The sequence below is a fragment of the Hemicordylus capensis genome, chromosome 1 (assembly GCF_027244095.1).
Source record: "Hemicordylus capensis ecotype Gifberg chromosome 1, rHemCap1.1.pri, whole genome shotgun sequence".
Taxonomy (NCBI): domain Eukaryota; kingdom Metazoa; phylum Chordata; class Lepidosauria; order Squamata; family Cordylidae; genus Hemicordylus; species Hemicordylus capensis.
This window is the reverse complement of record NC_069657.1, coordinates 325629798-325655710: the sequence shown is the minus strand read 5'-3', so window position 1 is coordinate 325655710 and position 25913 is coordinate 325629798. Positions and strand designations below refer to the sequence as shown.

Sequence of the window (25913 nt, the reverse complement as noted above, 5' to 3'; positions counted from 1 at the left end):
TAATGAACTGAATCATTGCACAATTAAATGATTAATTGTTCAGCTCTGTAAATATTTAGACCATCCATCCATGGAAGACAGCAAAGGGTTGTGGGACGATTGTATAACTAATTTCAGACCCATCCTCTAGTCCCTTTCTTTCCACTGGAAGGCCCAGCATTTCCCAGTTTGCCCCAGTATTAGGGATGTGCACGGAAATGGTGGGGGTGGCTTGAGGGGGGAGGGGATACATTTAAGGACAGTGGGGAGTGTTCTTACCCCTACCACCATGTTCCCCCTGCCGGCACAGCAGTTTAAAAGGGCCCAGGAGGGCGGCAACGTATCTCCCTGCTGCCCCACTGCTGCGCTGGATCAGAAGTGATCGGAAGTGCCAGGTGTGCATGCATGCGCCCAATGTGTGCGCGCACGTGATGTATGCATGCTACCTGGCACTTCTGGTCACTTCCAGTCTGACAAGGCAACAGGACGGCAGGGAGGTACGCTGCTGCCCCGCGGGACCCTTTTAAACTGCAGCACCGGCAGGGGGAACACGGTGGTAGGGGTAAGAACACTCTCCCCCGCCCTTAAACGTATCCCCCCTCCACCTTCAAACTGGCTCAAACAGAGGTTCACAGAATCAGTTCAGCACTCCTAGAATACAGTGCCAAACAGTTCCATGCACATCCCTTCCCAATATGCCTTGTTTATATGAGCTGCTTCACTCATTGCTTTCTGCCCCTTACAGATAACTGCAACATGAGCTATATTCAGGCACAGACATTTCCACCATGCCCAGAGTTCCTAAACAAACCTAACAGACAACAGAAGATGTCGTTGTTAAAACTGTTGTGCTCCTTGTTGAAGTTTTACACAGTTTATGCCAGAAGCACATAAGCAAGAGTGGAGCAAGAAGCAAAAAGAGAACTGGCCCTACCAGTAGCTGCGTAAGGATTTGAGTGGACCATTAAAACACAGACAATTGTTATTTAGTTTACTGTGTATTTTACACCTGGCAGGGCTGTATCATTTAGATGTTCTGTCCTAGCCACCAAAATGTCTTGGGCTGTCAGGGGACAGGAGCCTGATAAAATTAGTCACTGAACTTGCCCTATGACTTCTTTAAAAAACACACAACCAAATGAATAGGCTACTAGAATTCTTCTCTCATTACAACTGTTAGAGGTAGCTTTTAATCCTTTGTTTTATGGTTTCTTGTCACTAGGAACACTGAAAGAGTGATGTTGGTACCAGACAAAGGAAGAGAGATGAAGCCATTTGAAATACGTACGGTTCCCACCCCCCACCCCCCGCCGCCGCCCATTCTAAGCCCTAAAGCCTTTGAATAAAATTACGGGTCTGGCATGAAGTCACCAGAGCCTGGAGATACACATTAAACTGTAAAACTTGAGTGTCTAGATACAAAAGGTCACCACTGGGCAATGCTTGAGATAATATCTTGATGTGCCTAGCTAATGTTAGTCTGATCTTTAAATGTGATTTTCTCTTCCCTTAAGATGTTTAAGACAGAGCTTTTAATGTATTTTTAATGCTTTTTTTATTTTCCTTGGCACAGTGTACAGACTGAATGAGTGGGCCGAGGAGTTCACTACAAAGTTCACTACAAAGAATGACAGAAACTGTTGGTGTCTGAGAATAAAAACTGTATTACTAATAAAGATAATGTTCATTCCTGCCATTCTTTTGATTCTGAAAGATTATGTATATACCCCAGGGATTCTCAGCATTGGGTCCCCAGATGTTACTGAACTTCAACTCCCATGATCCCCAGCCTCAGTGGCCTTTGGTTGGGGACTATGGGAGCTGAAGTCCAATAACATCTGAGGACCCAACATTGAGAATCCTTGATATACCCTATCCACATAATGCAATTCTCACACAATTACAAGCACTACTCCTGAGCCACTACATCACCAATGAGAGCCAGCGTGGTGTGGTGGTTAGAGTGCTGGACTAGGACCGGGGAGACTTGAGTTCAAATCCCCATTCAGCCATGATACTAGCTGGGTGACTCTGGGCCAGTCACTTCTCTCTCAGCCTAACCTACTTCACAGGGTTGTTGTTGTGAAAGAGAAACTCAAGTATGTAGTACACCACTCTGGGCTCCTTGGAGGAAGAGCAGGATATAAATGTAAAAATAAATAAATAAATAAATAAATAAATAATATGCATACATACATACTGGAACAGTTGTTAATGGGGTGCGTGATATTAAATGTCAGCACTAGTTTCCCTGATTCACTAATGGAATATATTGGTCCAAGCATTGTTTTCTTCATATCAATGGAGCTTGGCTCTTAATAGATTGTGCCCATTGCGTGACTCTTTATCTGGACCATACAGGCCATATTTAGCAGCAGGAAGTCTAATTTTGTTATTTTCAGGGCAGCACACTTATCTAAAATTCAACTCACATCATGAAAACTAAACACAACAGGGAACAGTTTCCAGACCAATGTTAGCTGGACAGAAAGCAACTCTTGCATATTTTTAATACATCAAAATATGGAGATTGGAACAGAATGAATAAAGTTGAAAAGATGTAATGAGGTAAAGAAATGCAAAAGGAGTGACTGAAGTCTGAAGTGCACTGCATAGGCATTCAATATATAGCTGCAACTATACTGGAGAATGACTTTGGGATAAAGTTATACAACAAGCCTGAACTTACGTCCTGGATCAGGAAATGAACTTGTGATCAGAAGAGGGAACCAGAGAATGGGGAGAATGGGTTCAGAAAGCATCCTCAGAAATAACCTCAGAAGGCACCATCCTGGAAAGGGACCTTCAGGAACTTACACTAACATGGCCTGAGGCAGTAGCTCTGTCCTCTTTCTCCAATTCCAAAGTCCTAGTACGAACGTCTGACAATGCAGGAATCTCCCCACCACTGAGAAATACACCACTTGTACCTGAGAAATAGAGCATGGACCCTATAAGCCCCAACAAGGTTTGTCAGGGGGATTAACGTGGAAGCACCAACCTTACAACAGAACCCTCAGTTGACTTCAGATCATTGCTGGAGCAATATCCTAGCTTGCTGCTTCTGGATGTCCTGTAGCCAACCTGAACCTGCTCAGTTCCACATTGTTCTGTCCATCGTCCAGCAAACCTATCTGGACTCTTTGCTTATATCTTCACCAGTTTTCAGCACTGAGACCCTATGGAACCCAGCCAGGAATAGAATAGTTTGCTATAATTCTTTTATAGAATTTCCAGTTATACTGGAAACGCCATAACCTCTTGAAGCGAAGATTGATTTCTTTAAACAAAGTCTTTCCACAGATCACATGGCGGAAACCAATATCTGCTGAATTATTCACATAACTTTTTTTTGTTTTCTTAACAGTCTCTTAGTTTTTAACAGTTTGGCTTCTTTACTGAAAAATAAAATTAACTATGCCCTCTTGGCCATCTTCCTCAGTCAGAAGAGATGAGTGCCTTACCTCCACAACCAAAGCTTCTCTGTCATCCCTGCAGGGCTTTCATTTCACTGCAGGACCAGACCTACATTCATATGCACAGATCTTTCTGCAGTGGAATACTAATACTAATACTAATACTAATACTAATACTAATACTAATACTAATACTGATACTAATACTAATACTAATACTAATACTAATATAGGGGCCACAGAAAAGCCAATTAAAAAAAGCAGCTTTACTGGGAACAGCCTATATTCTGCAATGATATCGATGATAATAATAACAGCAACAATATTGATAATAAAATTCAGCCATCCCAGGTCCTTTGGAAGGACTTGATGTCTGGTTAAAACAAACCAGTCAATAACACCTGTCTGACTGTGTAAACAACAACAACAATATATTATTATTATCGTTATTATCTAACATTAACAGCTAACGCTCAGAGCAAGGAAATGCTGCTGTAGAGAGAGAGAGAGAGAGAGAGAGAGAGAGAGAGCAGAACTTCCAAACTAACTGCACCAGTACACCAGGGAAGTGGCAATTTTTGATGCCATCCCCTTTCCCAGGAAGCCCTTTGTGCTGTTCAAAAATACGTTCCTGAGGGCTGTGCAACCCTCAGGGACATCTTTTTGGGTAGCAGTGAGGACTTCCTGGGAAAGGGGAGGGTGTTAAATATTCTCCCCTCCCTGATGCACTGGTGCAGTCGTTTGGATGTTCTGTGAGGCTGCCTTCTTGCCACACTGGCACTTCCTTGCTCTGAATATCAGTCAGAATATTTATAGTCACTTTTATTTTATTTTATTTTATTTTATTTGACACATTTTTATACCGCCCCATATGCAAGTCTCTGGGTAGTTCACAATCCAAAAACCCAACAATTAAAACAATTTAAGATAAAAACTCTAAAACTTAAAACTTTAAAACTATAAAAAAACCTCTAAAACTTAAAACTTTAAAACTATAAACTAAAAGCCTGAGTAAACAGGTGTGTCTTCAGGTCCTTCTTTAAAACATCCTAAGAAGGGGAGGCTCTAATTTCATTATGAGGCACTTTCTAAAGTCCTGGAGCAACCCTAGAAAAGGCCTGGTTTTGAGCCATCACCAGTCGAGCTGGTGGCAACCACCTTGGGACCCCTCCAGATAGTCTTAAAGGCAGCAGCATTCATGAAGAAGAATGCATTCTCTTTTCAGTTTAAAAAGTTATCAAAGCTGAGTGTTTACATAGCAAGGGGCATGAGAAATTGGTTCCCTGTCCCAAAAAGGTTCACAGTCTTTTAAAAAGTCACACATGCAAATGAGAAACAAGTCAGTGGAGAGTTAGTGCGCTGATCTGAATAGGGAATTTGCTCAACCCCTGATAAATATAAGAGAACCAGCACTTAAAGGTGTCTCTTTTTCCAGTTAACAGGGTATGTTAACATGTAATTTGCACACCATATTACATTCTGTATTTTGGATTGGGGTGAAAGTATATATTGATGGACAGAGAGGACATTCAGCTTAACTATTCACAGGTGGAGAACAACTTCTGGAAAGATTCTAAATATTGTAGAACAGATCAAAACCAAAGAAGTAATAATACTGCAAATTAACTTTCCCAAGTGCTGCTGAGTCTTGATATTGGCCCTTGTTAAGTGCTATAATGTGCAATGAAAAGAATGAATTATTTATGTAATACTTGAGCCTATTCTGAGAATTTTTGAAGGACTCCAGGTGAAATATATGAAGACTGCCTTTCAGCTGCTGAGATGAGCAGAATGTTTATGAGAGCAAATTAAGTCTTCGTCCTGCAGCTAAGACACCAAAAGCTGCTGGAAGGAGCAGATATAAAATAATTCCATTAGAAATTACTTTAATTTCAAGAAAATCAATAATCTCCATTTTCATTTATTAAAAAGGGGGTCCTATTTTTTTTAACCTAGCATGTTTTTTTAAAGTATTCCAATCTGTTATTTTGCTTTCTTCTTTGAGGTATGTCACAAAATAAGTATGACCATGCACAGCAGTGTCACAAAATAAGTATGACCATGCACAGCATTGCACAGCAAATTGCTACCACTCATATCAGTTTATGGTTTAACTAGGTGTTTCTTTGCAGCAAGATGTACAAGAATCTTCAGTGCAGCAAGACATATCAGAATCTACAAAAATTCAGTCTATATAACATAAAAACTGTCTGCTTGCATATGAGTTATTATCATAAGCCAGGTAAGCCAGTTCCATCTGAAAATTTAATTCTTAAGAAGTAGAAATAACTTTACTTGCACTCACTTATTAAATGCAGGGATTATATCAGATAAGTGTTCTAGTTCACAGATTTGTGTCTACTCAGATGGGAAAATAAGTCTTGGGCACATATGAAACTCCCATTAATTTCAATGGGATCCAGTGCACAAACAAATTAATACATGTGCATGAGCCCAATTCAGACATTATGATATCTGAATGCTTGTATTAATGACTTATGTTTGTCTTATGTTTGTGTTAATGACCGTACCTGGTTCATTTTAAAAGTGAACCTGGGTGCAGACCCTTCAAATGCATTGTACAGATAGGAAGTGTACTTCTGTAACTGCGTTCAGTATTACATGTGAATGATTGTACCTGTGTTCAGATCTGTACCTTTGTACACTGTACACTCGTTATATGACTGCTGAACATAATGTGTGAATGAGCCTAGGGAGAAGCCCTTTAGGGGTATTTTATTTATTTATTTTATTTGTACACCACCCCAAATTTCGGTCTCTGTTGCTGGGCAGCAACATAAAACAAATTAAAACCTTAAAAGAATTTAATACCAAAAGTCTAGTTAAAAAGCTTGGTTGAATAAATGTATCTTTAGAGACTTTTTAAAAGTTGTCAGAGATGGGGAAGCTCTTATTTTAGCAGCAAGCACATTCCAGATTCTCGGGGCAGCAACAGAGAAGGACCATTGCTGTGCAGCCACCAGACAAACTGGTGGCCACTGCAGACAATCCTCTCCAGATGACCTCAATGGGCGATGGGACCTATACTAGAACAGCCCATTGGCCTTAAAGTGACTTATAGCCCAGTCCTATTTAATTTAAATCAGAAATAGAGGCTGTTCATGAGAGCAGCCCTACTCAGGCTTTGTAGGGTTCATGTAAAGTGCCGGGATCGTGGCCGCTCCTGGTGCTACCTTGCTGGTAGCCCAGGAATTTCCCCAGGGCCTTTGCACACAACCTGAGCAGACACAGAGCCAGGCGCCTAGAATGTCCAGCTTGAGGGGAAATCCCTTAAAACACTGCGCTCCTCATTGGTGCATTTAGGGATCTCTGGAGATTGGGCTGCATTTTCCCTGCCTCCAGAAATCTGCGCTGCCCAGAGCAGCACTTATTGTGTGGGTGTATGAGCCATGCGCCACACAAAAGGATCTGAATCATCTGGGGTGTAGCTTCCAATCTTGCCTTCCACCCACTCCCTCCCCACTGGGTTGCAATGTTCATGGGAATGACCTTATGAAATCCCACTGAATTCATGGGATTTACTTCCAAGTAAATGTGCATATTTTCTTAACTTTTCTAACAAGAGATGCTATGAACTAAAAATCATTTCATCCAGATGGCAGATTCCAGGGCAGTGTCTAAGTCATCCATCTCTAACATCTCTGTCCATATTATATTCTGCCCTAAATAAGAGTGCACTGAACAATTAGAAACTTGGAACCAACAATTAAGAGAGCAATAGTTTCCAATTATCCTTTACAATCTCTCTCTCTCTCTCTCTCTCTCTCGCTTTCCCCGCCCCATCAAGATTTTTTATTTTATACATAATACATTTTAATTTGTCACAAGAGAAGGCCTCAGAATGTTCTGATTGATGGGGGATTTGTTGTATTTAAATGTCTTCTGGCTGTTTGCTTTTGTTTAACCATCTTCAATGCATTAATTAGTTCTACAACAATGGATAGACTCACAAGCAACGCACAGATTCTAGCAAGCCCCATATAGGTCTATGTCCATCTCAGATCCATTCTCCTGCACCTACTCACCTTTCACAGCAGGTGCAGAGTGCCAGGTCTTGATGTCCCTCACCCAGCTTCTGCTTCCTACTTTGCAAGTGAGCTGAGGAAATGCACTGAGTCTTGATGCTGAACAAAAGGATAGAGGGGAGCAAGGATAGTCTTTGGAAATGCTAAAGGAAACCACGGATCAATGCAAAGAAAGAGTCTGAAAGGCTCAGGAAACATGTAAAAGCAAAAGGAGAAGGTGAGGTGTGTAAATAAAAGGCAGGACTGAAATTGATATTATAGGTCATTTGTCACATCCTCAATTTATAGTGCATGCGGATGGTCCTTATGCCTTACACATCTATATGTATGCCCTGAGAGCTAGATCTTATTCAGAAAATAAAATCTATTTCATTGTTACTAATGTTAATGATGGCATGAGGAGAAAGGGCAAACAAGAAAGGGCAAAATAAACCCAAACATTTGGACCAAAACCGTGAGAGTATGATCCTTCCACACCTAAGGTGCAGAGCTGTTGCATGAGGCAAACTCTATACGGCAGGTGCACAACTTTAGCCTTCCAACAATCGTTGGACTACAACTCCCATAATTTTCAGCTACAGTGGCAAATAGTCAGGGCTGATGGGAGTTGTAGTCCAACAACAGTTGAAGTGCTGAAGTTGTGCAGCCCAGCTAAAGCATAAGAGAGCCTTGTTTTCTTGCTCCCTTGGTACATGCACATGGTTGTCCCCTGGGTGCTCCAGGTCATTGCAAGGAATGGGTGGTCAGTCAGTGCACACCTCACCTTGCCTCATCCCTCTGCTTAGTCAGGATTGCAAGCTTGAAAAAGGGAAAGGAGGAAGAAAACAGGACTCTGTTATCCTCCATTGTGGCTGGGGATGATGGGAGTTGTAGACTAGCAACATTTGGGGACACAAGGTGACAACCTCTGATACATGGGCACTTGGCATGTACTGGGAAGGAATTTGTCTTGATTATTTATTTATTTATTTATTTACATTGCTTTCAGGATTAAAATGGCCAGCTATTAATACATATTAATAGACTCACTAATCTGTGACTTAAACTCAATAATACATATACATTTGATGCTCAGATCTAATTTATTCTCAGATTATTGCTTATTAGGAAATGTGGAAACATGCATGAGTGGACATTTTAATATTTCAGATATGTATTAAGACTGCTAATTAGCTTTATTGTTCACAGTATTCAGTATCGTTCAGTACTGTGGTATAGTTCAAGTGAAGCTAAAACCAACATACTATCATTTCCTCATTGTGGACTCAGTTCTGGGTATTATTAACTCTGAAGCATTTATGACCAAGATAAAAACATAGGTTGGGGATATGATTTCCCCCTCCTATTTAGGAAAGCACATACTTCACTTCTATAATACATTTAATGTTTAATTTCTATCTCTAAGCTTAAGTTCCTAAAAAGTCAGAACAGTTCACTGGTAGATAAGCTCTGGAAAATCATCCTTCCTTTGATGTTTGGGAACAGAAAACAGTCAGGGACACCTTTGGTATCAGATCCCTCTCTTAAATTGGAAAAGTAGTTGGAATAGACAATGAGAGCTGGTTCACTCATCCATGAAAATCCACTATAACAGTGCTACACTGTTTGCAAAGTGCCTCCTGAGAAACATCTGAAAGATACTTCTGGGGTTTGCTCATGACTGTTCACAGCTACTTTGTTCTTTTTCTCTGCTGATCATCTGGTGTTATTTTTTTTTCTTCTTCTTCCCTCATTATATGATCCCAACCAATCAGGGATCATGTCGTGAGCTTGATGATATCATGACAGTGTCACGAGACCAAATGAAGCCCTCACATTGTTCTCACTCAGAAGCAAGGAGAATCCTGAATATGGTCTTACAAAGGCTGTTCTCACAAGCAGCTTAACCCAGGTTAGGGCATCCCAGCCTGGGTTACGCTGCTCATGTGAGCGCCGGGATCCTCAGTGATCCTGGTGCTCCTGCTCAACCTAACTCTACTGTTAACCCTGGCTCTTAGCCAAGGTTAAGAGTGTGAGTGCACCCTTAACCCAGCTGCCAGGATTGTGTGTCTCCTCCAGCTGCACAAGGAGACTCCTCAGGCTGTGTCTCCTCAAGGTTCTCTCCTCGGGCAGCCTGAGAAGATAGGGCACCTATAGCACCCATCTGATAGTGGAATTCCCCATTGCACCACGCCCAGTGCACAGTGCATTATGAGATTCCCGGAAGTCAAGGAGCATTTCCAGAGCCTCCAGAATGCTGCACTGGTTGCCGCCACAGTGACTGTGTTTGCAGCAGCTCTGCTTGCGCCATCCTGGATCGTCTGCGGGGAAGGTAGGTTATACACTGCCTTCCCCTCATCTCCCTTCCAAGCCCAACAATGGTCATATGAACAACCTTACACTGTTCTGGTAACCAGGTGACTCTCTCTATATTGCCATCCTGGTACTGTTTCTTCCCCTGTCCTCACTATAAGACAAGCAACGCCACCCTGATACCTTGATAATGTAGTGCAGAGTACCATTTTCCATTTTTCTCCTCCCACAATAGGTATATACTTTTACTCAGGAGTGTAGCAAGGTTTGTGTGGGCCCTGTGACAACTGAGGATGAGCCCTCCAAATTTCCTCTCCTCCCCCTCTGTCTTTAGCATACAGCAACAAAGAACCATGACCCACGAATTCCTCCTAGGTTCTGGCTAGGTACAGAAGGATGCATAATGTGATGAACTGGATTCTTCTAATCTCCCAGTTTACATGATGGCACCAAATCTGAAGTTCTACTTCATGGAGCCTTGGAAACTGAAGTGAATTGAAATGACATACGGTCTTGCTTATTTTATGCATTTTGGCAGAGCATCTAACAATATTTTAATTGTGAAATATGTACAGGGATGATAGATTAAACCGGAGATGGATACAAGGCTGCATACATTGAGAAAAATAATCCTGGAAGTAGCTAAAGTAGAAGACCTCTGTGTTAAATTGCAAACCTGAAATCCAGTAATAAATCTGTTCTCAAATTCCTTATCTTTAGTAGCAGAAGCCACATTACTCATCACCCACATTTATATTGATAGTGTTAATTGAACTCTCCAAGACTTCCAGAAGTCTAAAGTAGCCAATAAAAAAATCTATGTTTTATTTCTGATCAATAGGACATCCTTTCACAAGTTTGCTTGCCTCTCAGTGTGGAGTGGAAACGCCTGTGGATTCAAAGACTCCCTACAGAAGAGAGTTTATTTGACCTGCCTTAAATCTTGATAATGTATTAATGAGTCTTTTTAAAAGGATAATTTTAATTCCCCTATCTCCAGCCATAAAGACTGCATATACCTAATCGGGTTTGCCCTTTCAATTAAACTTGTTTCAGGACGTTCTATTGAGTCAGCACCCTGAATGGGTCATTAGAATTCTTGTTCGGGAAGAGTTGTGTGCTGCGCACTGTTGTTTTTTTAAATTCCATTAAATCCAAATGGTCTTTATCGCCCCATGACAACTGTGACTTCAATCAGCCAATTTAATTACCTTACAAAATTGTCAGCGCACGCGGCAAAGAAAAACAGGAAGGGCTGTGACGTTATCAAATTGAAATCTTCCTCTCTGCTCTTTAATCTGGACCAGTCAATAACAATGCTCTGCACCCCTTCCTTCCTTCAAGAGACTCTTAACCTTAGCTTTCCTCCAAAGATGTTTTGCTGTTGCTGAGTTTAAATACCTCACTAATGCACAAGGAAGGCCTTTTGCCCTTAGCAGGTGAAATTTCCCCCAGTTCCTGATAAACAAATAGAGAAATAACCTCACGCTCAGCTCTATAGGGGTGGCAGAACTAACCAGGTCTTTCACATCTCTCTGAAATCAAAAGTCAGAGTTAATCCCTGCCATACAAATACCCTCAAGCACAGTTTAGATACCTGCAGAAAAATTCAGAGGAGGCAGTGGTGATATCTGCAACTTCAATGCATTAATGCATAATTCACTTCCTCTCCTTTTCTATGTGGAGGGCTGAGTGCAAGAGCAATGAAGAGTCATTTTCCAGCAAGAGAGTAATCAGTTGGAAAGAAATCGGACTCAAGATGCCTGCTGTGGAGACATTCAAGTAAAAGAGACCAATCCAGTACAGAAAGAGGCCCTGAAAAAGCACATTTAAGGTCCCAACATTCCCCCTTTTCATCTCTCCCTTTCTGCTCCCTGTTACTATAATAATGGCCTTGCAAAAATGATCATCCAGCTGTCAATACTATATTATTAAATCTCCATTAGCAAAAGCATTAGTGGGCCATTCCGTGCAAAGGCGCTTGCTGTGCTTTACTGCCCATCACTGAGGCTACGAAGAGAAGGTGAGATTTAATTCTGATGGTCTGCATAGCCATTTTCCTTTTGGCCTTTGCCCAACCGGAAGAAAGCAATAGACAAAATGTAATACCTACAGCTTCCTCTCCTCACTACTGCAACAATTGTAATGGGACGAAATCACATTGTCTATTTTTTAACTGCAATATTTCCCTTCAAAGGGTCTCCAGTGAGCTGCTATTATTATTAACTGCTTTTCAACAGAAATGTGCTCAAAGTGTTTTACAAAGAAAAAAGAATAATAGGAAGAGGACAGTTCCCTGCCCCCAGAGGGCTCATATTATAAAAAGAAACACAAGGTAGACACTAGCAACAACCGCTGGAGGATGCTGTACTGGGACTGAATACGGATCTCTCTCCTCTGGTAGATAAAAGAGAAGCACCACTTCAAAAGCTGCCTATTTGCCCAGCTGGCAGGGGATTAGCAAAAAATGTGTGCTTCAGCTTTGAAGTAGCATTTCAGATTTCCGTAGGTGAAGCAAAGTGGTTTCCGTGATAGAAGTGGGGAAAATGCACACAGCAAGGCAGGTTCCCTAAGTTTCAGACTACCTATGATATCCACCTCTACCACCTCTATGGGATCCCTAAAGATACAAAGCAACAAAGTGGCTGCTTGTGGTTAAGCAATTTAAAAAAAACGTAAGCAAAACTGTCAATTTCGTTTCCCTCCTAATTTTTCCCTTTAGTTTCCTTTCCCTTAGTTTCCCTTTCCTGTTTCATTCTAGAGGATCCCCCCCACCCCACTAGAATCATAAAATGGCTCTAGAGTCATTTGCCCAGGATCAGCGATCTGACAGAAAGAAATTTCACTGAAGAGGCCTGAGTTTAATAAGGCACAATCTTCTGGTAAAGATGGAAACATACAACTGAAGAACTTAAAAAATTGTATGTCCCCCTGTGCCATTCTTTTCCAGCCTAGGAAAAAATGCCACCCAGCTATCAATATTATATCATTTAATGCCCTTTACCTAAAAGAAAAGGTTAAATACAACTACTAAGAGAATGAAAAGGAAGATGAGGGAATAAGAAAAGGAAGGTGACATGCAATATTCTATATCTATCATCCACTAACTGCTTCCTTCAACTTCTTTCCACTGACATGGTAGAGATAGTGCACAAAATGTGTTTGAGGAGTGTAGGCATGGGGAAAGTATGTGTATATTTGAATCTTGGATAGGCTGAACATTCAAAAATAATTAGCCTCTGGCTAATTATAACTGAATCCCTAAAGGCCACATTTGTGGGTACAATTGGTTCTCCAAGCTTGTAGTCAGCATGGAATTCAGGATTATGGGGTCATTTTTATGAAAAGATTATGAGGTGCCACACCTCTCTGATCACAGGCCACAATCCATCTTCTGTATGTGCTTTAAAAAGGATAGAGATATAAAGGCAGGGGTCCGTTCTCAGTCCCAGTAAACCCTATATCACAGATTAGCATGCATGGCCATTTATGGTGTATAGCTTTGCGGGGTGGGGGGGAACCGAACAATTATGGCCATCTGACCAACAGGGCTGGATCAAGCTGCCCTAGCAGCTTAAGTGGTGTGGCACGATGCCACCTCTGCTTATAGGTCAGCTTGCTATGTCTCATGCTACCCAGTGGTGTATGCCTCCCCCATGTGCTTCACATCCTGCCTCTTACTAGCAACATGCTAACATGACCACCACTGCTGCTGCTGCTTCTCCTCATGTGTATAGCTTTGCGGGGGGGGGAACCGAACAATTATGGCCATCTGACCAACAGGGCTGGATCAAGCTGCCCTAGCAGCTTAAGTGGTGTGGCACGATGCCACCTCTGCTTATAGGTCAGCTTGCTATGTCTCATGCTACCCAGTGGTGTATGCCCCCCCCCATGTGCTTCACATCCTGCCTCTTACTAGCAACATGCTAACATGACCACCACTGCTGCTGCTGCTTCTCCTCATGTTTCCCCTACCACTCCCTGGTTTGGTTTGGTTTTTAAGGAAGAGACAAATGGTGCAGAAAAGGAAATGTGGAAGAGAAGAACATGGTGGAGTAGAGCATCTCCTGGGAGATACTCTAGTCCGGTGTTTCTCAACGTTTTTGTAGTCATGGACTACATTATTCATGTGCAGTTTCCTAGACCAGAAGTTAGTAAGTGAGTTGCCCCCTTCACCCCCACCCCCAAGCACCTCCCAAAAAACAATTTCAGGCAGTTCTCCAGAGCTCATTTCCAGGCAGCCCTCTCTGCTAGATAATGTTCATTTCAAGGAGGAGAGCTGGTCTTGTGACAGCAAGTATGACTTGTCCCCTTAGCTAAGCAGGGCCCACCCTGGTTGCATATGAATGGGAGACTGGTGTGAGCAGCACTAGATAGATATTCCCCTCAGGGGATGGAGCTGCTCTGAGAAGAGCAGAAGGTTCCAAGTTCCCTTCCTGGCTTCTCCAAGATAAGGCAGAGGGAGACTCCTGCCTGCAACCTTGGAGATGCCGCTGCCAGTCTGTGAAGACAATATTGGGCTAGATCATCCAATGGTCTGACTCAGTATATGACAGCTTCCTATGTTCCTAAAAGAATGTTATCCAGCAGCAAGGGCTGCCTGGAAATGAGCTCCTGAGAGCTCCCGGTGGCCCCCGCCAGCACAAAATGGGTGGGTTTTTTGGGGGGTGATTTTTATTAGTGATGCCTCATGGACTGGTACCAATGCCCCACAGACCGGCACCGGTCCATGGACTGGTGGTTGAGAAACACTGCTTTAGTCCATCACTGCTCTCCACACTTGCTCTCCTGCTTCTTTCTCCTCTTGCTTTTTAAAATCTAGCAAATTAGAGCAGTTGGAGAAGAAGGAATAGCAGCAGTCACTGCTGATACACAGCTAGATAAGGGAGGCCATGGGCAAGCCAAAGGCTTGCCAGAAGCAGCGGGGAGAAGAGCAGGTGGTGGAACCTCTTATCAATCCTCCAGCTCCACCAGTCCTCCAGACAACCACCTCAGTCAGCCTCATAGACAGGCCTCGCCTTCTGACACGGAACCTGCTGTTGTGGTCTGGACTATGAATAGAAACTGAGAGGGACCTAATCTCTACATAGACATACACTTAATTAAACTGTGGCAAGGACTTCTATTTGACTGGAGATCTACTCTATAATGGTTTATCCAGCCTTATGATATCTACTAACTGACTCTTAACTGAGTTTGTAAAGATTTTATGGGTGGAATCAAACTACCACATGTAAGTACTTACCAAGTAGGAAATTGTGGAGAACACACGCTCCAGTCAGGCATGTCGTGTGAAGCCACCAACGTGCTGGTTACCAACTTGCACCTTTGATTTTCTGCCTGACTTGAAACGAGGAATTGAAATTGGCTTGACGAAGTCAGTAAAATCTAAAGGTGATGTTGGTAACCAGGCATGTCAGTGCCTTCACACAACATGCCCAATGGGAGTGTGTGTGCTCCCCAGGATTTCTGGTTACTCTAGTACCTTCTTATTAAGTACTTACAGGCAGTTTGTGAACCCACCAAATGTGATACTGCTTTGCTATTTTTAAATGCTTTTGGAGTTGGATTTTAACTGTTGAGTTTAATTTAGTTGCGGAGACTGATTTCAATTAGCAAATTTAGATGTTGTGTTTGTGATTGGCTTCATTGTAGTTCTGCTCTTGGATTCTGCAAACCATCCTTATATGTAGAAAAGGGATTAAAGGTATTTTTATATGTTTATTAAAGAATTGGTGGGAAATGGCCCATGTGTTATCAGTGTTCTAAAACAGCTATTGTGTCTCACTGCTGATCCTAGATATTCTTGCTAAAAGTTGATTATCCTTAGAGAGTGTAGTGTTTCTACTGGCCCTCTGACTTAATTACTTAGTTTTTATACCAAGTAGTTTTTTTCTTCTTAAAGCTCTTATCCCATAGACTGAGCCACTTCCAGTCACTTCTTTAATATACACAACAATTAATAAGCAGCATCTAGTCTAAGCTAGTTTAGATGCTGGCCTATGTCCCATTGACATTAATGGGATTTAATGACTAACATGTCTCATTTACGTCAGTGGTGCTTGGTTATGACTAACTTAGTCTGGAACCTGCCCACTGTATGATTTTTGCTTCAAAACTATGGTTTTAATCACATGCAAATTTAATCAAATGATTAATTGACTAAAAGCTATATGATTAATCAACCAAGATTTCTGTTAGGCTCTCTAGTGAGAGCCCTATTTTTGTGCAAATGTTTTTCAGATCAGGGTGTAATGTGCTTGTGTCCTATAATACTAGTTTGACTAACAGCCATCAGTAAACTAGAAGTAAAACATCTTGACACTATTATGAAGAGCCTATTAAAGCACACAAACCCTTCTAATCCAACTAGTTTGTGAAGCCCGCACACATTTAGCTGGAAAAAAGTAAATATATAGCAGTAGGTTTGGTTCTCTACTGATTTCAAGGCATTGTCATTCAAAGCTGAACTCAAGGTCTTGGCGATATTCCATAATAAGGTTTAAGAATATATTTAGACACATCACCTATATTGTTTACAGAATAACAAATTCGCATAACAAATTGCAGAGCAATCTTCCAAAAAAGCTATGATTCACAAAAGAATTGGTGCTGGCCGTGGTACTGAAAGACTATTCTGGTGTACATCTGATTCACCAAAGCCTGGAATTTGCTAAACTTCACTCTGAGGCAAGCAGACAAATAGACAGTAATTAAATCTATTAACTGACATGTTATTGCAAGAGGAGCTGGAAACACTGTTGATGTATAAATTAAATCAAAATCCACTAGCCTGTACATGTATGTATGGGTCCATGACATTTATTCAAAAACATCTCAACAACTGAAAACAAAAAATAACCTGAAATTGCGATGTTGTACCTTTTTAACTTTTACAGGGCAACTTGTTTTTTTTCCAATGAAATCAGTGGTAATGCTCCTGCTGATTATATTAGTTATAGACTGCATAGTAACCCTTCCTTGGGTGCCCTCCTTTGTCTGGTTGCACAGCCCAGAATCCAAATGCATGAGCAATAGCTGTCAGGATTACACCAAAGTCATTTTAGTTTATTTTCCCTTTGACAATATGTGTTCATTTTGGTGTGATAGTAAGCTGTGTATATAGGTAGCCAGCCATCAGCCTGGCTACTTGCTCTTGTGCCTGAATAATGAGCTTCAGCAACTGGAGGTAGTGATCCCAGCAAACACTTTGTCTCTCTTGGCCTTGCTGGACTTGAATTTGTTGACTGAATGGCACTCCTGGGGGGTTAGTTATCTTTCATTTGCCTTTCACAGAAGTTGATCCATCTAAGTTATGTGTATATACAAGTTTTGTGCACAAACAGCCTTGTTGTTGTCATTGTATTTGAGTGACTGACAACCTCAGCCAAGCTGATTCGGTGGAAGAAAAGGACTTGGAAGATGATGGAGGGGAGATGAAGATGAGGAAGATGATGGAGGGATACACTGGCAAGTCCCCACACCATGGGAGAGGAAATGCCAAACATGGCAGAGAGGGTGGGAGGGAGGGAGGGAGAGAAATGGGGTGGGGGGAGTGTTCTGGCAGGCTGCTGTTACAGTGCCCTCATGGTTCCAGACTGAGGAAAGGGGGAGCTTGAGGATTTCCTGAGCACGGGGGGGGGGGATTTCCTAGGTCCTCTCTCTGTTTCTGTCAGGGATATTTTTCTTTATCACTAAGATATTTCTACAGACTCTTACTCCTGATCACTCAGTTTGATTTCATTTACCCAGAATGGTAGTTTGTCTCCACAATGTCTTGTGGAAGTTGAACTAAGCATCTTTGAACTAAGCATTTTTGGAATAAACACACCTCTCTCTCTCTCTCTCTCTCTCTCTCTCTCTCTCTCTCTCTCTCTCTCACACACACACACACACCTTGACAAAAGCTATAAGAGCATTTACTGTACATTCACTGGCAAACATGAGGTAATGAACAAAACTGGCAAAGAAAGAAGCCCCTTCTTCTTTAGCATCCTATCTCAGCTCCCCCCCCATAAGGTAACTGTTGGACTGGGGAGGTAGTCTGAGGTGGGATATAAGAGGATGTTTCACGTTTTATACACTGCCTTCAGTACCAACAATTAAGCTCTAGCAGATGTTTTTGTCCAGAAGATCGTTTGGGAAGGCAGACTTTCAGCCGGTTCCACAGTTAAGAAGAAGAAATCGGATTTCAACTGATCTAAAGCTTCGCCATTTACCTCAATGGGATTACATAGGGTTTAAATCCACGTCCCTCAGTGCACACTGAGCAGTTAGTTCGGAGGAGCGGGGGGGAGACATATACATTGTACAGCTGTCCTTCAGAGTGCTGCCACCTCCACTGTCTGATCGATCAAACAACCTTCTAGTCAATGTTTCATTTGGCTAACCCAGCATTGATGGGAAATTCCCGAGCAGGGCATCTTTAATTAACCTACAGAGCATCTTTGGGGAAAGGCGTGGGTGGCAACTGATTGACTTTCATAGCCCAGCGGATCCCAACACTCAGCCTCCGACAGGGACCCGTCTCTCATCACAAACGACATCCACCCCCCCCCCGCCCGCCTCCGATATCAACGGACTGCAGGTCAGGCTCGCCGCAATAAACAGCCCACAGGTGTTTCAAGGACCATCATCTTTAGCTGTGTTCAAAGCAACGCGAGGCATTCCTGGAGACGGTTGCCAAGAGCAACGTGCCGTAAGCATCGCAGAGGAGGGGGAGGGCAAAAGAAAGAAAGTGCAACTAGGAATTGAGCAGACCAGATCACTACCAGCCCAGCAGCGCCTTTTCTTTTGAATCACGAGCCATCTCCCCGGCCAAAGCGTCCGGGAGTTGCTGTCCTGTGTTGAGCAAAACTTTGTTGCCTTTTTTTTTTCCCTGGCGCTCCACAAGCCCAGCTCTTTCCCGATGAGAATGGCAAGACTCGCGTCATGATGAGGGGCGAAAAGAGGGATTGCTTCGCTGGGAGGTTAAGAACGCCTGTCTTTTGGCAGCACAGCAACAAACATTTCCCAGGTTCATCAAGCCATGATAGCCGGGGGATGCCAGCGCTGTGCAAAGCAGAACCATTCCTAACAGCGGGACTTTTGCCACTGACTTCAAGGAGACGCGAATCCCCGGACTGGACGGAGAACGGAGGAGCGAGTCCCAGCTTCTCTCCTGCTGCCTCAACGCTCTCTCCTCTTGAGGGATCAGTGCGCTTGGCTACCTTTGCTTCCTCCTCCCCCGCCAACCCCCGCCGAGCGATTCAAGCAACCCCTGACCTTGGCAGTGCGGCTGAACACTCCTCCAGCTTTGCCGGCTCTCACCTGACAGACTCGCAGTCTAGTCTTGGGGTTTGTTAAAGGTCAGTTTCTGTAGCCGGAAAACCGCCTCAGAACAGTTTTGTGGCCAGTGATTGTTCCTAAATCACGGGCACACCTCCGAAGTCCTTAGGGTGTCTTTGGCTGCGATCCCCCAATCAGTTACTGGGGAGAAATCCTGCTGACCCCCATGGGGCTGCCAGAGTTTAGAGCAGAATTATTGCCAGGATCCTATTAGGATCGGGTACCTGGCCCGCAATACTTGCTTGGTTTTTCTCATTTCTTTGCAATCACCTCGTGTGACAGCTTGACCACTGCACAAAATTTGGGGGCGTTTATTCTTCTGTACACTAGTATCTCACCCCTCAGCCTTAACATTTAATACTGCCGTGCCGGTTTTTTAAGCAGTGGTGTGTGTTTTATGGGGGGGAGGTGGTTAGCAATACTCTTGGGAGGTTGCCCACCTTCTTCTCCTGGGCTGCTGCCACCACCTTCTCCACTGAGTCCAGCAGCTGGGTTGTTGCTAGGCACGGGGCTGAGGGTCATGCCAGCCCAAAGAGTCGGCCCAACCATCGCAGCTGCCCCCCTCCCACCCCTTCCACCAATGCAAAGTGAAGGGACAGGGCGTGGAAGAGGCCATAGGGAGAAAGAAGGAGCTCTGCGCTATCCTTTCCCACTTTCCATTTCAAGTGCGTGGAGAGGAAAGGATGGAGGTTCAGTGACAGAGCAGACAGTCATGGGGCCCGGAGCACCTTCTACGCCTGCCCCCTTGCCACGGCTTCCTGCTTTGTCCAAATAAAATCGGCGTTGGAGGACACCGGCCGTGGGCAGCCAGGCAAGAGATCTGGGGCACCCAGCCAAACATTTTTTGGCATCTGCCCTGGTGCCCAGTGCTAGGTACAACTGAATGGTCTAGAATAAGTTATTTAAGGACAGGGAAGCTTAGGCTGTGACCCACAAACCTCTTCCCCTCCCCGCAAGTGCCCACGTGTAAGAGGGCAACGGGCATTGTCCCAAAGGGGGCATTGTCCCAACCATTCTCAACAGGAGTTCTTCCCGACTTTAATGGAACGTCGATTGTTCCTGTAGACACCAGCCACACCTAAGTTAAGAACACTGCTGTTGCCTGGCTTAAGTGTGGTGTGAATCGCACCCCCTTTATCAAGGGGAACTCGTGTCCTTATCAACTTGCGTCCCCCCGATTACTTTGGAGAAAACACATTCGGATCAACAGTTTCCTACTCGTGCTGCTGCCTGCTCGCCAACGGCCTGATCCGTCTCAACTCAGAGTGCTTGTAAACAACGTTGAAGGGGAAACAGCGCCAGGGGGCTCTCCCTTCCCGGCGACTGTGGCTAACACTGGGGCCGTCCTGGTGTTTGGTGTCTGAGTGGGCCGGACGGAAAGCGAAACATTTCTGGAACGGCCAAATGGGAAGGAATCAGCAGTCCTGCTGCCAGCCAAGAAGCTCCCCCGCCACTATGGCAACTCCAAAGGGAAAGCACAACACAAGCCAACACACCAGACTCAGATCACCCCTCCACCCGCCACCCAGACACCCACGACGCCGTGGCTGGGCGGGCGCTGTTTTCTAGTCACTTTCCTCGGGTTGTTTTGATCGGCAACCGCTCAGCTTGGCAGCCGCGGGGGAAAGCAGCAGAGGATCAAACTGGCGCCTTCAATGCAACCGGGAGGAGACAAAACACCCATGTTAGCCCGGAAGTAGCTCCATCTCCCCCTTTCTCCCCCCCGCAACCTCCCCCTCCTTCCCTGGCAAAATCCTAGGGACACATAACCATGCCAAGAAACGATAGCAAAGCCGCCTTACCGAATCTTAATACATGCGTGGTTCCTTGGGAATATCCAATCCACAGTAAGCAAAGCAGGAGCCGAATGGTGCCTCTGAAGACTGGATGAGTTAGAATCGGGGAAATAATCTTCATGGTGTTTCCTACGCACACACGCGCCGCTCTCCTCTGTGCCCCCTTGCTTAAACGTCAGGTTTCCCCCCGGTAGGATAAAGAGCTGAGGAGCCGTAGAACTGTTTGGCCCTGAGACGCGATCACGGCATGGTCACACAGAGGGGAGAGCCTCGCCGCTTCCCAAAGCCATTAGCAATCCCTGCATGATCTTCATTCACTGCGCCAAGGAGCAACCTTCAACTGCAAGGAATGGTAGGACATCCATGGTAGTCGGGCGAGAGGAGCGAGCGAGAGGGAGGGGGAGAATCCTTGAGAAATCCAAACACACGCACGCAGATGCAGGCGTGATGGCCAGCCGGGCGAACCTAGGAGGCAGGCAAAGGGGGGGGGGAGACGGGGGGGAGAGAAATCAATAGGCAATCCGAGCTTGAGAAAACGCCGCCGAGCGAGAGGCGGGCGCTTGCCTGGCCGTTGGGCTCCCCTTCTACTGCACTGCTGTACGGCTTCTGACGCGCAGCCAAGATGAAGTGCGAGAAACTGAGATCGCTCCTCTTGTCTTAAGGCTGCCAGCTAGACAACCCTTCCCCGGGTCTCTTATGCAACCGATTCCATCGCCTACCTACCCTCGTGGAATTAATAATATGAAGGGGGGGGGAGCACTGTGGCTGTATGACGTGCCTCACATTTAGATGGTTTTCCCTCAATAACCTCTAGTATTCTGGGAAACGAACTGTGTTCTTATGAGTGGAAGAGTCTTTCTGGGGGAGCTGATGTATGGGTTGCAGGGACCAAGAGCCCGTTGGAGTCCAGGTTAAGTGAATGAGACTGGCACTCGCTCGGTGCAGAACCCAGATCCATAAACCGACAGAAGATGGCTTATGCCAAGTGAGCTGCCCCTGCCAGCAGGACTGACTCATCTGGAGCTCATTCATGACTAGGGCTCGTCGGCATCGCCCCACCTGGACTTCAGAGGAACTCACGCCAATTTCAAACAAGTCTTGAACTGCTCCTGGATCGGCTTCAGTTTAAGCAATTCTTCCTAGCCGGATTTTGTGCGGGCGGGGGTGGGGGAGAGAGAAAGAGCATTCCATGAACATTAATGCACACAGTGCTTATAATTGGATGGCCAGGGAGGCAACTTACGAACTAGGGGAAAGGATGTCACCATTGTTTCACAACATTCCAAGCGCGAGTTCTGGGTTTGGTTTGGTTTTTTAAACCCTATCCAGACACTCACATGTCATGCTCAACAGTCACTAGAGCATTGACTCAGACACACGCCCAGTTTAGGTAAGAAGGAAATGCAAGGGTTAAGAGCTTATACAAAGCTAAAGGACCCACAATCTGCTCAGAAATGGCAATGATACCTGGATTATGTTTTAAAGGTGCATATCCTAAATGCCTCTCTCTCCTTTCTTTATTATGTGTCTGACCATAGACGCAGTTGCAAAAGCCTTCTTTAAGAACAAACCCATTCATAGTAAAGATATACATCATAAATGCGTTATCGGGTGTCCTGGACTCTACAGTCTGTCGCAAACGTAAAACTTGTGTTCCAGTTCCCAAATTGTTTACTCCCTAGTACGGAGTCAGAAAAGGGCTTGTATCAGTGTAAGCGATGTGTAGTTTGCTGAATTTGCTGGTGAAGTACTTACTCTGTATCCTTAAACTCTTATTTCTTCTATTTCTTTGCTTTGATTGTCATACCCCTCCCCCCAGATTGGGATAAATGCATTCGTGTCACACTTTTCGAGATACAATTCAGATTTTTCTTTAAGAGGGGGGAGTCGGAATTGTGCCTTTGTGGGGAGTCATTATAATATATTAGTGGAACACGAACAATCATTGTGTGCAGTCAGAAAGTCCGTCCTTCGTGAATCTATTGACTACTCAAAAACGATAATGCCTATTATCGCCACATTACAATGATCTGAAAGAATAATCTTCTGTCTGGAGGCTCTCTCCCATTTTAGTGAAGAAAAAGCTCTAAAAGACAGACATGCAGTAAATGAAAGCAACCGAGATCTGCTTTAAGTGGCTCACACACCTATACTAGCCGGGAGAGGATTATCCGAGGATAGCATAGATCCTATGACTGTCTACTCGTGGAATTCAATTGAGTTTAGGTACAGCAGTACGAAGTAGGTATAAAATAAATAGGATTGCATCTGTTTTTAATTTGAACTTCTACGGCTGTGAATTTGGACCTTTGGCTGTTAGAAGCTTATGTTTCGTGCTAACAAATTCAAAATAACTTTTTAACGTTACACCTACTGATTTCCTTTGTGCATGCTTATTTTAAAGCGCCGGTGAACTGCTGCTAAAGCATTATTAAACTACGTGCCGGTAAAGTATTATTAAACATAGCTCGGATTTGTGTTTATTTAAGATGAAAACCTTACTACAGAGTCAAAACGAAGCATCACGAATGGCTACTTCTGCAGTCTAGCAGGCAATTCAATCAAATGCTCTGACTATTGGAGCACTTGAACAACAACAAAAAGAGTGTAGCAAATGCCGAAAGCAAGGATATCTAGCGACTCCTTCAGTATGCAGCCGGGATATCTTCCCGGGAAATGTGCAGTCTGAGAGGGTCTCTGTCTGTTGCCTTTGCTATTCAGTTTACTTTGCTTTACTTGCAGCAAGAGCAAATGAGTAAAAGAAGGCGAAACGCGGCTTCTGTGAGTATTAAGACACTTCTCAACATTTCAAAGTACTGACAACGCAGACCAGGGCTCTTGTAGATATCGAGGGAGTCCAGGGGCGTAGTTAGGGCAGAGGAGGCCCAAGTTCGCCCCTCTCCCTGGTGGCCCCAACGAGTGAGGGAGATGAAGAAGAAAATAGGAACAGGTGGAGCTGGAGGGTCATCAGGAGTCGGGGGGCCGGGTTCTTTGAACCCATCTGCTCAGTTATAGGGACACCCCTGGGAGGAACAGACCACTGTACACGTTTAGAATTCAAATTTGCTGCTTTCGAGAGTTTAACATGACGTTCAATGTAACTTTGATGTAAATGGCAGCAAACACTAGATTTGGGAAGAATATGTTTATAGTTAATAACTTGAGAGATTGTGTAAATTTATTTTCTCTATAGCATCTCTCGCTTTCCCTACCCCTCATCTGTATTTTAAGAGGCTCATCACATTCCCATCTAGCCATCTTATCCAACAAGTGAAATGCTGAAAGAAAGCATTATGAATTATATTTATTCTGCAATATTCTACGCTCCTAAATCTTATTTGGTGCTTGTGAAAGGTAACACCACCACCACGGACAGCTACCGGAGTTGTCCTGATGGCATTCAGTATAGCTGAACAGCCACTCTTCTTTTCAGTACCACGGAGAGTACCACATACCCTAAACAGAACTGTTGATACACACACACACGCATACATGATTTGCAATTTGGATGTAAAAATAAATCACACAGAACCTACACATTGTTTGTATATCTACTCTAACTATTATGCAGTTAATACTGCACGCACTCTCTGTCCTGATTATTCAAGATTGCTTTCTCTCCTGCAGATTGTACGATACCTTCACTCCCTTCCCTTCACTAGATGCTGACATGAAAATACAATCCCCCCACCCCTTCTCTCCAAGATCTCGGTTCTTCTATCCAGAGCTCTACCACAATATGCGTCTTAGGCCACCAACTGTTTAGAACATACAGAAAAATCAATTGACCACATTTAGGATACAACCCACATCCCATTAAAGTTAATGGCTAATGGCTGGTTGATTGTAATGGTTGTGAATGACTCCCTGTGGACACAGGCCATTCCTGAAATATATAATTAATTTCGGCCTTCGACGCTCCAATCCGATTGCCATCTGTTAATAGAGGCTGCACTTGGCGTTTCAATCTTTATTAAGCCATTTTTACCGTCAAAAAGAGAAACCTGTCCTTATTTAAATTATTTCCTAGTTACATATCTACTTTTTTGAATGTGTACCCAGAGCAAATCCTCATGGCGTTTTTTCTCTCCAGAAAAGCACAGTGCGAGAGTTTAGGAGCCCCGATGTTATGGTCTTTCGCTAAGATACCAGCTGATATCTGTTCAGGTATGTATGTCAGGCCTGCTCTACATCTGCTTTCTAACACAGGCTCCTTGGAACCGATTCAACGACAACCCCGCCCTTCAGTATCAGTGATCTGCTGGAGGAAACCTTTAATACTCAATTTCCTGTTGTGTATCTTGATTTACTCTTCCTCTCCGCCATACGAAGTCTAGTAGGAACATCCTTTCGCCCTCCAAGGTCACAGCTCACGTAAAGTGGAAATGAAAATACATACATCACGTACAGAAGGCGGGACGGCGAATAAGATGAAACCAATAAAAAAAAATAAAAAAGGCCTGCGCGCCGTATAAAAAAGCCGTGTGTCTGGGCCTCTTCTGCAAGTAATAATCTTGAATAAGTAAGGGCTGCATTGGTAAGGGACGATTTCTTTGAACTATACACTGATTAGTCCTTCCCCTGTCACCTCGTGTTTCCGTGAAAGTGTCTCTTCGAGCTGGCTTTCACTTGATGGAATATATCTATATAATATATAGATATATTACCACGAGGCTCGGAAAATGGTTTTCCATCTTGAGGTCAAAGGGACCCCATCTAAGATCTGATTCTAGGGTTTGTGTGATGCGCGTGGGTTGCGATACTTAACTTTGGGAGAGGATTTTTTTTTTTTTTAAATCACCAATACATTTAAGCCCTGCCTTTGACACGAGCTGAAGCTTAATGGTTTTCGAGAAATGTTGGCCACACATATCTGAAATTTAGATTCTCCTGCGGCTGCTGCCGTCAAGATTTCTCTGCCTGCCGCTGTCTGTGTGGAGCCCATGTGCGACACCTGACCTGTGCATCTCCTTCGGGTTTATGTGTAGACTGAGGTCTGTGGCAGTTTGATGACCAATCAGTCAGCTGCTCCCCCCCGAAGAACAGCAACCACCTCG

At 44.0% G+C, this 25913-nt stretch overlaps 1 protein-coding gene and 1 long non-coding RNA gene across 6 annotated transcripts in view; one reads left to right on the top strand and one right to left on the bottom strand.

Annotated features, from left to right (window-relative positions):
• Positions 1-20994, bottom strand: part of GRIK2 (glutamate ionotropic receptor kainate type subunit 2) — an 808572-nt gene extending 787578 nt beyond the window's left edge. For all 5 annotated transcript variants that reach the window (XM_053299652.1, XM_053298872.1, XM_053301185.1 and 2 more), the window contains exon 1: positions 20863-20994. In XM_053299652.1, the coding sequence (XP_053155627.1) occupies positions 20863-20977 (115 nt within the window). In that variant the 5' untranslated portion in view covers positions 20978-20994. The remainder of the gene's footprint in view (positions 1-20862) is intronic.
• A 75-nt stretch (positions 20995-21069) lies between these two features.
• On the top strand, positions 21070-25291 carry LOC128348626 (uncharacterized). Its single transcript, XR_008318381.1, has 3 exons — positions 21070-21208; positions 23599-23637; positions 25066-25291. It is a non-coding gene; the product is annotated as an uncharacterized LOC128348626 (long non-coding RNA).
• Positions 25292-25913: the final 622 nt, after the last annotated feature.